The sequence below is a fragment of the Hyla sarda genome, chromosome 1 (genome assembly GCF_029499605.1).
Source record: "Hyla sarda isolate aHylSar1 chromosome 1, aHylSar1.hap1, whole genome shotgun sequence".
NCBI lineage: Eukaryota > Metazoa > Chordata > Amphibia > Anura > Hylidae > Hyla > Hyla sarda.
The window spans coordinates 606,665,139-606,681,009 of NC_079189.1; the positions used below are offsets into that span (position 1 = coordinate 606,665,139).

A 15,871-nucleotide genomic window follows, 5' to 3' on the forward strand; every position below is an offset into this window, starting at 1 on the left:
TAATACAGACATTTAGTGTATTTTGTCCTGTTATTGTCGGTGTCCATACATCTTCTTATCCACATAGACACCTACAGTCACCGTCCTCTGACATATACACTATAATACATGTATATATACTATAATACTATAATACATGTATATATACTATAATACTATAATACATGTATATACTATAATACTATAATACATGTATACACTATAATACTATAATACATGTATATACTATAATACTATAATACATGTATATACTATAATACTATAATACATGTATATACTATAATACTATAATACATGTATATACTATAATACTATAATACATGTATACACTATAATACTATAATACATGTATACACTATAATACTATAATACATGTATACACTATAATACTATAATACATGTATACACTATAATACTATAATACATGTATATACTATAATACTATAATACATGTATATACTATAATACTATAATACATGTATATACTATAATACTATAATACATGTATATACTATAATACTATAATACATGTATATACTATAATACTATAATACATGTATATACTATAATACTATAATACATGTATATACTATAATACTATAATACATGTATATACTATAATACTATAATACATGTATACACTATAATACTATAATACATGTATATACTATAATACTATAATACATGTATATACTATAATACTATAATACATGTATATACTATAATACATGTATATGCTATAATACTATAATACATGTATATACTATAATACTATAATACATGTATATACTATAATACATGTATATACTATAATACTATAATACATGTATATACTATAATACTATAATACATGTATACACTATAATACTATAATACATGTATATACTATAATACTATAATACATGTATATACTATAATACTATAATACATGTATATACTATAATACTATAATACATGTATATACTATAATACTATAATACATGTATATACTATAATACTATAATACATGTATACACTATAATACTATAATACATGTATACACTATAATACTATAATACATGTATATACTATAATACTATAATACATGTATATACTATAATACTATAATACATGTATATACTATAATACATGTATATGCTATAATACTATAATACATGTATATACTATAATACATGTATATGCTATAATACTATAATACATGTATATACTATAATACTATAATACATGTATATACTATAATACTATAATACATGTATATACTATAATACTATAATACATGTATATACTATGATACTATAATACATGTATATGCTATAATACTATAATACATGTATATACTATAATACTGTAATACATGTATATACTATAATACTATAATACATGTATACACTATAATACTATAATACATGTATATACTATAATACTATAATACATGTATATACTATAATACTATAATACATGTATATACTATAATACTATAATACATGTATATACTATAATACTATAATACATGTATATGCTATAATACTATAATACATGTATATACTATAATACAGACATTTAGTGTATTTTGTCCTGTTATTGTCGGTGTCCATACATCTTCTTATCCACATAGACACCTACAGTCACCGTCCTCTGACATATACACTATAATACATGTATATACTATAATACTATAATACATGTATATACTATAATACTATAATACATGTATATACTATAATACTATAATACATGTATACACTATAATACTATAATACATGTATACACTATAATACTATAATACACGTATATACTATAATACTATAATACACGTATACACTATAATACTATAATACACGTATATATTATAATACTATAATACATGTATACACTATAATACTATAATACATGTATACACTATAATACTATAATACATGTATATACTATAATACTATAATACATGTATATATAATACTATAATACATGTATATACTATAATACATGTATATACTATAATACTATAATACATGTATATACTATAATACTATAATACATGTATATACTATAATACTATAATACATGTATATACTATAATACTATAATACATGTATATACTATAATACTATAATACATGTATATACTATAATACTATAATACATGTATATACTATAATACTATAATACATGTATACACTATAATACTATAATACATGTATACACTATAATACTATAATACATGTATATACTATAATACTATAATACATGTATATACTATAATACTATAATACATGTATATACTATAATACATGTATATGCTATAATACTATAATACATGTATACACTATAATACTATAATACATGTATATACTATAATACTATAATACATGTATATACTATAATACTATAATACATGTATACACTATAATACTATAATACATGTATACACTATAATACTATAATACATGTATATACTATAATACTATAATACATGTATATACTATAATACTATAATACATGTATATACTATAATACTATAATACATGTATATACTATAATACTATAATACATGTATATACTATAATACTATAATACATGTATACACTATAATACTATAATACATGTATATACTATAATACTATAATACATGTATATACTATAATACTATAATACATGTATATACTATAATACTATAATACATGTATACACTATAATACTATAATACATGTATACACTATAATACTATAATACATGTATACACTATAATACTATAATACATGTATATACTATAATACTATAATACATGTATATACTATGATACTATAATACATGTATATGCTATAATACTATAATACATGTATATACTATAATACTGTAATACATGTATATACTATAATACTATAATACATGTATACACTATAATACTATAATACATGTATATACTATAATACTATAATACATGTATACACTATAATACTATAATACATGTATATACTATAATACTATAATATATGTATATACTATAATACTATAATACATGTATATGCTATAATACTATAATACATGTATATACTATAATACAGACATTTAGTGTATTTTGTCCTGTTATTGTCGGTGTCCATACATCTTCTTATCCACATAGACACCTACAGTCACCGTCCTCTGATATATACACTATAATACATGTATATACTATAATACTATAATACACGTATATACTATAATACTATAATACACGTATATACTATAATACTATAATACATGTATATACTATAATACTATAATACATGTATATACTATAATACTATAATACATGTATATACTATAATACATTTAGTGTATTTTGTCCTGTTATTGTCGGTGTCCATACATCTTCTTATCCACATAGACACCTACAGTCACCGTCCTCTGACATATACACTATAATACATGTATATACTATAATACTATAATACATGTATACACTATAATACTATAATACATGTATATATACTATAATACTATAATACAGGTATATACTATAATACTATAATACATGTATATACTATAATACATGTATATACTATAATACTATAATACATGTATATACTATAATACTATAATACATGTATATACTATAATACATGTATATACTATAATACTATAATACATGTATATACTATAATACAGACATTTAGTGTATTTTGTCCTGTTATTGTCGGTGTCCATACATCTTCTTATCCACATAGACACCTACAGTCACCGTCCTCTGACATATACACTATAATACATGTATATACTATAATACTATAATACATGTATATGCTATAATACTATAATACATGTATATACTATAATACTATAATACATGTATATACTATAATACATGTATATACTATAATACTATAATACATGTATATACTATAATACTATAATACATGTATATACTATAATACTATAATACATGTATATACTATAATACTATAATACATGTATACACTATAATACTATAATACATGTATATACTATAATACTATAATACATGTATATACTATAATACTATAATACATGTATATACTATAATACTATAATACATGTATATACTATAATACAGACATTTAGTGTATTTTGTCCTGTTATTGTCGGTGTCCATACATCTTCTTATCCACATAGACACCTACAGTCACCGTCCTCTGACATATACACTATAATACATGTATATACTATAATACTATAATATATGTATACACTATAATACATGTATATACTATAATACTATAATACATGTATATACTATAATACTATAATACATGTATATACTATAATACTATAATACATGTATATACTATAATACTATAATACATGTATATGCTATAATACTATAATACATGTATATACTATAATACTATTATACATGTATATACTATAATACTATAATACATGTATATACTATAATACTATAATACATGTATATACTATAATACTATAATACATGCATATACTATAATACTATAATACATGTATATACTATAATACAGACATTTAGTGTATTTTGTCCTGTTATTGTCGGTGTCCATACATCTTCTTATCCACATAGACACCTACAGTCACCGTCCTCTGACATCATTTATCTCTACACTGATGAGCAGATGAGCCGAGAGCGGCAGCCCCTGATCATGTGACTCCTCCTCCTCCTCCATGTGACTGATCACCTGACTGTGACATCATCACAGGTCCTGTTAGTACACTTCCTGTACAGCTCTAAGGAAGGAGGTATGTGTATATATATCTATCTATATCTGTTTTTTTGTCTATCTATCTATGTGTGTGTGTATATTTAATATACACACTGGGGGAGATTGATCAAAACCTGTCAAGAGGAAAAGTTGCTGAGTTGCCCATAGCAACCAATCAGATCGCTTTCTTCACTTTTTTTAAAGTGAAAAATGAAAGAAGCGATCTGATTGGTTGCTATGGGCAATTCAGCAACTTTTCCTTTGGACGGGTTTTGATAAATCTCCTCCTATAAGTTTATAGAGGGAAACAATCAAACGTAGAACAGTTATACATACACATCATCTGAACCTCAAGAATAATCCCTCATATAACAAGATGCTGAAACTACTGACATTCACCCATGTGGACTGAGATGCCGCACGAGCACAATAATTAATACATTGATTAATCTCCCACGCTGTGTGTACATATAATATATGTGTATATTTAACCCCTTAAGGACGCAGGGTTTTTTCTTTTTTGCACTTAAATTTTTTTCCTCATCACCTTTTAAAAATCATAACACTTTCAAATTTGCACCTAAAATTCCATATTATGGCTTATTTTTTGCGCCACCAATTCTACTTTGCAGTGAGATCAGTCATTTTACCAAAATATCTACGGCAAAACGGAAAAAGAAAATAATTGTGTGACAAAATTGAAGAAAAAAAGCCATTTTGTAACTTTTGGGGGCTTCCGTTTCTAGGTAGTAAATTTTTCGGTAAACATGACACCTCCTCTTTATTCTGTAGGTCCATACGGTTAAAATGATCCCCTACTTATATAGGTTTGATTTTGTCGTACATGCACGAAAATATATGTTTAAAATTGTCATCTTCTGACCCCTATAACTTTTTTATTTTTCCACATATCGGCCGGTATGAGGGCTCAATTTTTGTTTCCCGTGATTTGAAGTTTTTATCGGTACCGTCTTTGTTTTGATTGGACTTTTTGATCGCTTTTTATAAAAAAAATTTATACAATATATATATATATATTTGTATAGTTCGGACATTTCTGCATGTGGCGATACCATATATGTTTATTTTTATTTACACAGTTGTTTTTGTTTTTTTTTAAATGGGAAAAGGGGGGGTGATTCTTACTTTTATTAGGGAAGGGGTTAATTTATCATTAGTAACTTTTTTTTTGCTATGTTATAGCCCCCTCTAGGGGCTATAACATGCATTACATTGATTCCTAACACTGGTCATCGGCATAGAACTACTTGTGGATGATCAGTGTTATCGAGGCTTGACTTCTCCTGCCTGGATCTCAGGCATGGAGAAGTCAATCGCTGATCGGACGCCGAGGAAGCAGGTAGGGGACCTTCCTTTGGTGTCCTAGCTGATCGGGACACAGCGGTTTCACTGCTGTGTTCCTGATCAGCCCGACTGAGCTGCCGGGATGCAATTTTTTCAACTTTAGACGCGGCGATTAACTTTGATTGCCGCGTCTAAAGGGTTAATAGTGCACGGTACAATGATCGGTGCCGTCCGCTATTAGCCCAGGGTCCCGGCTTTCATTAGCCGCTGGGACCGACCTGCTATGACACGGGGTTACGACGTTACCATGTGTTATAGACCAGGCGCAAGGCGTATAGATACTTAAGAGGTTAATATATATGTTTGTGTGTGTATAAAATATATATATGTGTGTGTATATAATATATATATATATGTGTGTGTGTATATATATATATATATAGTATATATGTGTGTGTGTATATATTTAAAGAGTACCTGTCATCAAAAAAAAGTTTAATATATAGTTAATTAATGTCTCCCTAACATCTTTCTAATTGCATGTCATTACCTAAAATGTTTATTTATGTAATTATTTTTCACTCTAAAATATGACCACTAGGGGTCTCCCTACATGTCTGTGCCTCAGAGATTTCGGACTTATGTCGTTCTGGCATGAGTCCGAAATCTCAGTGCAGCAGGGCTGACAAGCAAGCACAGTGCAGCTCCCTGTCTGTCAATCAGACAGGCAGGAGAGAGCGCTGTGCCCGCAGCACAGCAGAGGTCATCAGGCTCCAGCAGCGGCATGGTAGCTGTGTACTCCGATCTTCCCCCTCTCTGTAAGACATGTGCTGTAGTAAATAGAGAGGGGGAGACTCAGGAGCTGCCGGCCCCGCTATGTTCACAGCCTCTATGCGTGCATAGATGGATTGCAGCATAGATGAGGAAGGACGGCCCACTACCCCTTCCTCCCTCCACACGGGCAGCAATGTGAGCAGGGACGAGAATAAGAAAAAAGGTACAAATGGGTTTTATTAGAAAATAAATAAATGCAGGGTTAGTGTCCGGTAGAGTCAGGGACAGATGTGGGGGGATTAGGGACAGTGTAGTTCTTGTTAGGTACTCTTTAATATATATGTGTGTGTATATTTAATTTATGTGTGTGTGTATATAACATATACTGTATACAATGTCGGCGTGTATTAGCAGATATAAGTAACACTTTGCTCAGAGCATAAGAGTAAGTTGTTCGGGTTGTTACACTTGGTTCCCATTACCACAAATATATATATCCTTAAATAATGCAGCACTGCTTAACCAGTCCAATTTGCAAGGTGCCAGCTCCACGAACCTGTTCTCTGTGTATGTGTATATATATATATATATATATATATATATATATATATAATGTGTATGAATGTATATATTGACTGCTTAAACTCCTTACTAATAGGTCATTCCAGGGGTGATATTCGAAATTTTAACATCTTCCCTATTTGGTGAAACTATCTTTTCTGCTCATATAAAACCTTCCACATGACTTCTCCTACTGTCTGGTGATTTTTACAATATTTCTTTCTCAGCTCATGAATCAGGAGGAAGATATGAACAATATTAAAGCTCCAGAGACAGATGTGAGCGGTGATGAGCAGTATAAGGAGGACATTCCTACAGGGAAAGATCGGATCTATATTAAAGCTCCAGACATAAAAGAAGAAGAAGAAGAGACAAATGGGAGGGATGATGAGCAGTATAAGGAGGACATCACTACAGGGAAAGATCTGATCTATATTAATGCTCCAGACATAAAGGAAGAAGATGAAGAGACAGATGTGAGCGGTGATGAGCAGTATAAAGAGGACATTCCTACAGGGAAAGATCTAATCTATATTAATGCTACAGACATAAAGGAAGAAGAAGAAGAGACAGATGTGAGCAGTGATAAGCAGTATAAGGAGGACATTCCTACAGGGAAAGATCTGATCTATATTAATGCTACAGACATAAAGGAAGAAGAAGAGACGGATATGAGCGGTTATGAGCAGTATAAGGAGGATATTCCTACAGGGAAAGATCTGATCTATGTTAATACTACAGACATAAAGGAAGAAGAAGAGACAGATGTGAGCAGTGATAAGCAGTATATGGAGGACATTCCTACAGGTAACCATCCAGGTGAGTTTACCCCATAAATGCAGAGAAGAGTCACTGATTCTTTAAAGGGGTTATCTGACTTTCACCATTCCTGAGATAAGGCATGCGGTGCACTAATATATAGTCACTATGCCTAGTAGAGCCATTTTTATAGATTTTTTATAATGATACTCGAGTAAATGATGCCCCTTTTTCCCACAGCATTCACTGCTTACCAACTGTAGACTACATTTCCCATGAGTCTTCAGTCTTCCTTCATCTTTCCCCCCCTCTCCTTGCTCCATAAATCTTATTTTAGTACAGTGTTTCCCAACCAGGGTGCCTCCAGCTGTTGCAAAACTCCCAGCATGCTCAGACAGCACTTGGCTTCAAAGAAGCAATCTGATTGACACAGAATGCCGGGGGCTGCTCTGAGATTGCGGGGGTCCCCAGCGGCGGAACTCCTGCGATCATACATCTTATCCCCCTATCCTTTGGATAGGGGATAAGATGTATAAAGCAGGAATACCCCTTTAAATATAATGTATATGATAGCACATGGTCAATGGTGTAAAGGTAAAAAAAATTATTATTGATCACTTTATATACCTGAAAAAAATTTAAGTGATCAAATAGTCCCATAAAAACAAAAATGGTCCCTATAAAAACTACAGATCACGCCACAAAAAATAAGCCCCGTATACGGAAAAATAATGGAGGTCAGAAGAGGACGATTTTAGGTGTACTCATTTTCATATGAAAACATAGAAGCGGAAGCCCCCTCAAAGTTGCAAACTGGTGTTTTATTTTCAATTTTGCTCCACAAATATTAAATATTTTCGTTTCACTGTGAGCGCACCCCTTCTTTTAGTTACTGTGGCTACGGGACTCGCTATGCGGGACGTGCCCGCATGCGAGCCCCGGGTATCTCCTCACCTCTCACTGTCTTTGGCCTGTCTCCTGCTCTGCATCGCTGGTGCGAGCATCCACTTTCCTTACGGCATGCGCTGGCGTTACTAGATTTAAAGGGCCAGTACGCCCTTAATTGGTAAATCCTGCAGGACGGACCCTTTATTAGTCCGGCACCTCCCTATCTTGGTGCCGAATCTTTGTGCCTTGTGCCTTAGAGAAAGTGTTTTTTGTGTGTGCTTTATTAGTGTTCTTGACCTCCAGCTTGTGACCTGACTGCGCTTCCTAGCTGCCTGCCTTATGACCTGTGCTTCATTTGACTTCACTTTATCATCTGTGAAAAAGTTTCTTCTGGGCAGCCTGTGTGGACGGATCGTGCCAGGGGTAGTGACCTGGGTATCGCCTGTCGCAGCAAGTCCATCTTGCTTTGCGGCGGGCTCTGGTGAAAAAAACGCTATAAGCCCTGGGTCCCGGCTACCATTAGCCGCTGGGACCTACTCGATATGACGCGGGGAGCAGGATGAACAGGTATGCCCTGCGTCCCCAAGAGGTTAATGAAACCTTGAGGAGAAAACCTGGTATGGTTCTGAAGACCACCGCATCTGGCAATAGCCTGAGATAAGGCTCTCTGCAAGATAAAGCTTGGAGTTCTCCAATGCGTCTGACCAAGGTAATCGCCACTAGGAATTGTGTCTTGAGAGAGAGCCATTTCACCAAGGCAGAAGATAAAGGTTCAAAGGGTTCTCCACACCACCTTTTTACCCACAACAGAAGATCCCAGGATGCAAGAGGATGGTGATAGCTGGGCCTCAGTCTTCTTAATTGCCTGAAGAATCTGGAAACCATCAATGAACAAGAAAGTTTTCCTTCCAGATGGGCATTGATAGCTGTCACTTGAACCTTAAGGGTATTAGGTTTGAGACCTTTATTAAACTCTTCCTGAAAAAAAGAGTGAGCGAGACAGGGTATCTCCTGGATTCTTGTCATATCTGGAACACCAGGAGGAATACAGTCGCCAAACTCTAGCATAGACCTTCATAGTGGAGGGCTTCCTAGATAGCTTAAGGCAGAGCGTTCAAGTCCAAGCCGCCAGTTTCAGAGATGACAGATCTGGATGGAAGAGGCCGCTTGAAGAAGATCTTTGACCAAAGGCAACATCATATAATCCCCTTTTGATGCTTCCCACACAAGCTGAAACCAGGCCCGATGAGGCCAGAATGGCAAGATAACTATCGCCTGAATTTGTTCACCTATCCCCTTCCTGAGATGCTTCGGAATCAACGGAAGAGGAGTAAAGGCATAAATGAAGATCATCTTCTATACTATAGACGGGCTGTCTATGGCCACTGAATGACCCGCTCGAGACAGGAAGCAAAACAAAAAAAATGGGGCAGTTTCTTGTTTTCCTGAGTCACCATTACATCCAGGGATGGAAGAGCCCACTTGTCTGTTATCATTTTAAATACTTACGGGTTGAGTTCCCATTCTTTCGGCATTATCTTCTTCCTGCTGAGACAATCTGCAGTAATATTTAATGAGCCTTTGATATGGACTGCGGTGATTGAGAAGAGATTGTGTTCCGACCAATCCATCATGCTGGAAGAGTTTCTGGGGAATCTTGCTTCTTGCCCTTCTTGCTTGTTCACATTGTAAAAGAATGGAAGGTTGTCTGACAAAATTTTAACATGTTGATTCTGAAGCAGGGGCTTGAAATGAATTAATGCCTCGCTGATCACCTTCAGCTCCCTGAAGTTTGAAGACATTTTCCTGACTTCCTCCATCCACGTCTTCTGTACCCTAGAATCCCCCATATGGGCACCCCAGTCGGAGCCTGAGGCATCCATAGTGAGGACTACTGGTTGAGGAAACAGGAGAGACTTGCCTCGCAGAAAACAAGATGGCTCTATCCACCACCCCAGATATATCTTGATTTTTACTGGAATAAAGATGGTTGAATCCAGGTCCTCCTGCGACTTGTCCCACTGTGACAGGATGTGGGTCTGCAGTGTTCTGATCTGAGCTTTCGCCCAGGGAACTGCTACGATTGTTGAGGTTAACAATCCCAGTATTTGTATTGCAAACTGGATTGTACACTATTTGAGGCCCAAAAAGTGATTGAGGCAATGATGAATAATCCGAATTCTCTCTCTGGATAAGGACAGATGCATTTGGCAAGAGTTTATGATAAATCCCAGGTAGGGAATTATTCTTGTAGGAGATAGGTGAGACTTCTTGTGATTTATCAAGAAACCGTGCTCTTGAAGGACCTTTATTGCTGTTTGTAAATGATGGAGGAGGAGATGCTTGGACGGAGCTGTGAACAACCAGTTGTCCAGGTAAGGGGTTACATGTATACCGTGGAGCCTGAGATGCACCACCAAAATGACCACCACTTTGATGAAGACCTTTAAAGCTGACTTGATACCAAAGGGTATGCATGTAAACTGGAGATGCTGCACCTGATTATGAGTCTTTTGCTATGAGTTGGACGTACAGGTATGTGCAGATATGCGTCTTCAAGATCGATAAACACCATGTAATCTTCTTGTTGAATATCCAGAACTACCGACTTGATTGATTCCATTTTTAACTTCTTCTTCACAAAGAACTTGTTCAGTAATGAGAGATCTCTCACTAGCCTCCAGTCTCCTCTGGACTTTGGGACAGCAAAAATAGGTGAAAAGAACCCTTTGCCCTTATCGGAGTCTGGGACTTTCTCCAAAGCTCTTTTGAGAAGAAACTGCTGGACCAATTTAGAAACCAAATTGGAAGCCCTGATGACCATAAACCTGTCCGTAGGTTTTCTTCTTAGTTCTAGTGACTATGGGGGAGATTTAACGCATGCAGAGGAAAAGTTGCTGAGTTTCCCATAGCAACCAATTGGTTCGCTTCTTTCATTTTTAACAAGGCTTCTGCAAAATGAAAGAAGCGATCTGATTGGTTGCTATGGGCAACTCAGCAACTTTTCCTCAGGACAGGTTTTGATAAATCTCCCCTCATCTGTTTTTCACAGTGTTTGTTACCCAGGCATCTGAGGATGTCAGCTCTTTGGTGTGAAGGGCTTCATCTTTGTGGCACTGGATTCTTGTTTTTTCCCATCCTGACGCCTTCTGTCAGACTGATGAAACTTCCCCCTTCTTCTCAGTGGACTTCTGTAACGGCCATGATAAGACTTGCCCTGTGTTTTCCTCTGATAAGGAAAATCCACTCAATTCTCTTTATGAAGGGATTTAACCCCTTAAGGACCCATCCCATTTTCACCTTAAGGACCCGAGCACATTTTTTGCACATTTGACCACTGTCACTTTAAGCATTAATAACTCTGGGATGCTTTTACTTTTCATTCTGATTCCGAGATAGTTTTTCGTGACATATTCTACTTTATGTTAGTGGTAAATTTATTGTCGATGCTTGCAAAATTTGAAAAATTTTAAAATGTTGCATTTTTTTTTATTTTGAAACACTCTGCTAATAAGGAAAATGGACATACCAAATAAATTATATATTGATTCACATATACAAAATGTCTACTTTATGTTTGCATCATAAAGTTGACATGTTTTTACTTTTGGAGGACATCAGAGGGCTTCAAAGTTCAGCAGCAATTTTCCACTTTTTCACAAAATTTTCAAAATCTGAATTTTTTCAGGGACCAGTTCTGTTTTGAAGTGGATTTGAAGGGCCTTCATATTAGAAATACCCCATAAATTACCCCATTATAAAAACTGCCCCACCTCAAAGTATTTAAAATGACATTCAGAAAGTGTGTTTACCCTTTAGGTGTTTCAAAGGAATAGCAGCAAATTGAAGGAGAAAATTCAAAATCTTCATTTTTTTACTCTCGCATGTTCTTGTAGACCCAGTTTTTGAATTTTTACAATGGGTAAAAGGAGAGAAATCACCCTACAGTTTGTAACCCAATTTCTCTTGAATAAGGAAATACCTAATATGTGGATGTTAAGTGCTCTGTGGGTGCACTAGAGGGCTCAGAAGGGAAGGAGCGACAATGGGATTTTGGAGAGTGAGTTTTTCTGAAATGGTTTTTGGGGGGCAAGTCACATTTAGGAAGCTCCTATGGTGCCAGAACAGCAAAAAAAAAACACATGGCATACTATTTTGGAAACTGCACCCCTCAAGGAACGTAACAAGGGGTACAGTGAGCCTTAATACCCACAGGTGTTTTACAACTTTTCGTTGAAGTTGGATGTGTAAATTAATTTTTTTTCACTAAATTGCTGTTTTTTCCCCAAATTTTACAAAAGGTAATAGGAGAAAATGCCCCCCAAAATTTGTAACACCATTTCTTCTGAGTAAGGAAATACCCCATGTGTGGATGTAAGGTGCTCTGTGGGCAAACTACAATGCTCAAAAGGGAAGGAGCACCATTGAGCTTTTGGAGAGATAATTTGGTTGGAATAGAAGTCAGGGGCCATGTGCCTTTACAACGCCCCTTGTGGTGCCAAAACAATGGACCCCTCCCACATGGGACCCCATTTTTGAAACTACACCCCTCACAGAATTTAATAAGGGGGCAGTGAGCATTTACACCCCACTAACATCTGAAAGCTCTTTGGAACAGTGGGCTGTGCAAATGAAAAATTTTATTTTTTCTGGGTCAGCGGAGACCCAATTGACCTAGAATTGCTGTTAATCGCTGGTCTGAATGGACAGGACTCAGGACCCCCCAGGGGTTTGCACGGGGTGCCTGCTGAACGATTTCAGCAGGCATCCCAGTCCCCGCCCGGCGAGCGATGGGGAACGGAATTCCCACGGGCATACAGGTATGCCCTGGGTCCTTAAGTACCAGAGCATCAGGGCATACCTGTATGCCCTGGGTACTTAAGTGGTTAAGCATTGGATGTGCAGGTAACATTCTATCTTAAGAAGGAGGAAAGTCGAAAAGATAATCTTTTTTCACTTTATTGGAAACTTCATCACTGGACTCCAAAACATCCTTGACCGCCAACAGTAAATTCTGCACTTTATGAGGAGATATAGATCCTCAGAGATTTCTTCTTTTTCAAACTCACTGCTGCCTCGCTCTGACAGGACACTGGAAGATGCTGATGGGGAAGGCGACACATCTTTATGGGAGATCTTAAGCTTTTTCCCCTAAAAGGAAGCTTTCATCTCAGTGAAGGTGGAGCATAAGTCATCTTTTAACCAACCAAGGAAGGCACTGGGTTCCATCTGAGCATTAGGCTGTTGTGGAGTAATGCATAGGTTACAAACATCCTGACCCCAATCATCTGGAAGCAGTTTCTGGCATCTGACACATCTAGACTTCTTAGAACCCTTCCTTCCTGAGTGGGACATCGAAGGGCGCAAGTGTATGCGTCTAAACAGCGCAGAGATGTGCTTCCCTATCTGCCGCCTCTTCCTTCCTAAGTGAGACATCTAAGAAGGAAAAAAAACGGAAGAGCTAACATAAGGAAAGAAAAGGCAGAATTACCACAAAGGACTACTGAGCAGTCCACTTACCTCTGCCATTGGAGAGAGACCTGCTGTCTAGGGACAAGCACAGGCTCTCAGTGGCAGTGCAGGTAATTTATAACAAGACCACCTCATGCACATGCTCAAGACAGTCGCCATCGGGATACGGCCTCACATTGACAGCCATCATGTCATGATATACCTGTACATCCCACTGGCCAGCTCGCCAACAAGAGCAGAAACATGTTCAAATTCTGCATCCTCAAAGAGCGCAATGACCTGAGCCTTTCTACCGGCTCAACATTATTCCCGGCGGGCCAGAAAGCACAGATGCTGCGATAACATGCCACCAGCCGCCAAAGGAGCCAAACACCTCACCTGATCGGCCAGAGCACACCGATATGCACATAATCCCAGCCATCATGTCAGTCTCAACAGAACCAGGAGAGGTACGTTACCTGCGGTTCTGTAGGGAAGCATTACACAATCATATACCGCCACAGCACGCATGATGAGCTACTCGCTGGCTGAAAGACTAGGGAAGCTGTTTTCCAAAGGATAAGGGCAGAGGGACCAGGGTACCCCCCAGTATACACCCATATAACAATTAATTCCAACAACCTCAGAAACCTGAGGTATATTTGCTTCTGTGTAACTTGTTTACCTGATGGGCAGGTGGAGTTAATTTGATTATTCTGTGTATTTACTGCTAGATCAGTACTTCTATTCCGGGTCAAGGAGAATCCTTTAACCCATCAGTGTGCTGCTATAGGACGACCAGGAAATATATGGATGTAGATTATAGTTGGGATGTGGACATGAAATATACTTATTGGATAGAAGGACTGCTGCATATGTCCCACCATCCCTGAAGAGTCCCCATTTGTCCTACTTGTTACAGAAACATCCCAGCTCAGCACTGTAAATTCTTTCACCCTGACAGTGCTCCGCTCCAACCCAGGATATTTATTACATATATTAGTAACTAGCAGGGGTGCACAGGGGAAGATGGGGAGGGCTCAGCAGGGGCCCTGGGAGCTAATAGCAAGGCAGCATTATTCTGGGCAGTGTTTCCTTCTAAGCTCCTCCCCCTGTGACCTACACCGGCTCTGCTTTTCTCCTGTTCTGTGCAGCAGTCGGGTCAGTGAGGGGAGGGAGGGGGAGGGCGCACATCACTGGGAGAAGATACTGAGTTGTATTCCTCTCTTGCTCTTTATGACCTATGGCAGTTCTTTTAACAATGTAGCTGACCATTCCTACCCCAACAGCTGCCTTGCCCTGTCGACACGTTTTCCGGCCATTTTCACCGCAGCCCAGGCCCTTTGCTAGGGTCCGTGACTGACATGATTCTGCTCCTGATAGAGGCATCCTATGGCAGGCTGTACCAACAGAGCGCAGATCTAATGGATGAATGCAATA

The 15,871-nt window shown here is 36.2% G+C and overlaps 2 protein-coding genes across 4 annotated transcripts in view; both read left to right on the plus strand.

The window, feature by feature from the left end:
• LOC130296610 (zinc finger protein 345-like) overlaps positions 1 to 15,871 on the plus strand; it is a 632,251-nt gene that overhangs the window by 308,969 nt on the left and 307,411 nt on the right. The gene's annotated exons all lie outside the window — the stretch shown is intronic.
• The window catches only part of LOC130296708 (zinc finger protein 260-like), a 473,195-nt gene continuing 461,944 nt past the window's right edge, over positions 4,621 to 15,871 (plus strand). Inside the window, exons 1-2 of one of the 3 annotated variants that reach the window (XM_056548543.1) lie at positions 4,686 to 4,730; positions 7,561 to 8,152. In XM_056548543.1, coding sequence (XP_056404518.1) covers positions 7,564 to 8,152 — 589 coding nt within the window. In that variant the 5' untranslated portion in view covers positions 4,686 to 4,730; positions 7,561 to 7,563. Of the gene's footprint in view, positions 4,731 to 7,150; positions 7,218 to 7,560; positions 8,153 to 15,871 lie in introns of those variants that run through there. The other 2 variants (XM_056548552.1, XM_056548558.1) reach the window with 2 other exon arrangements.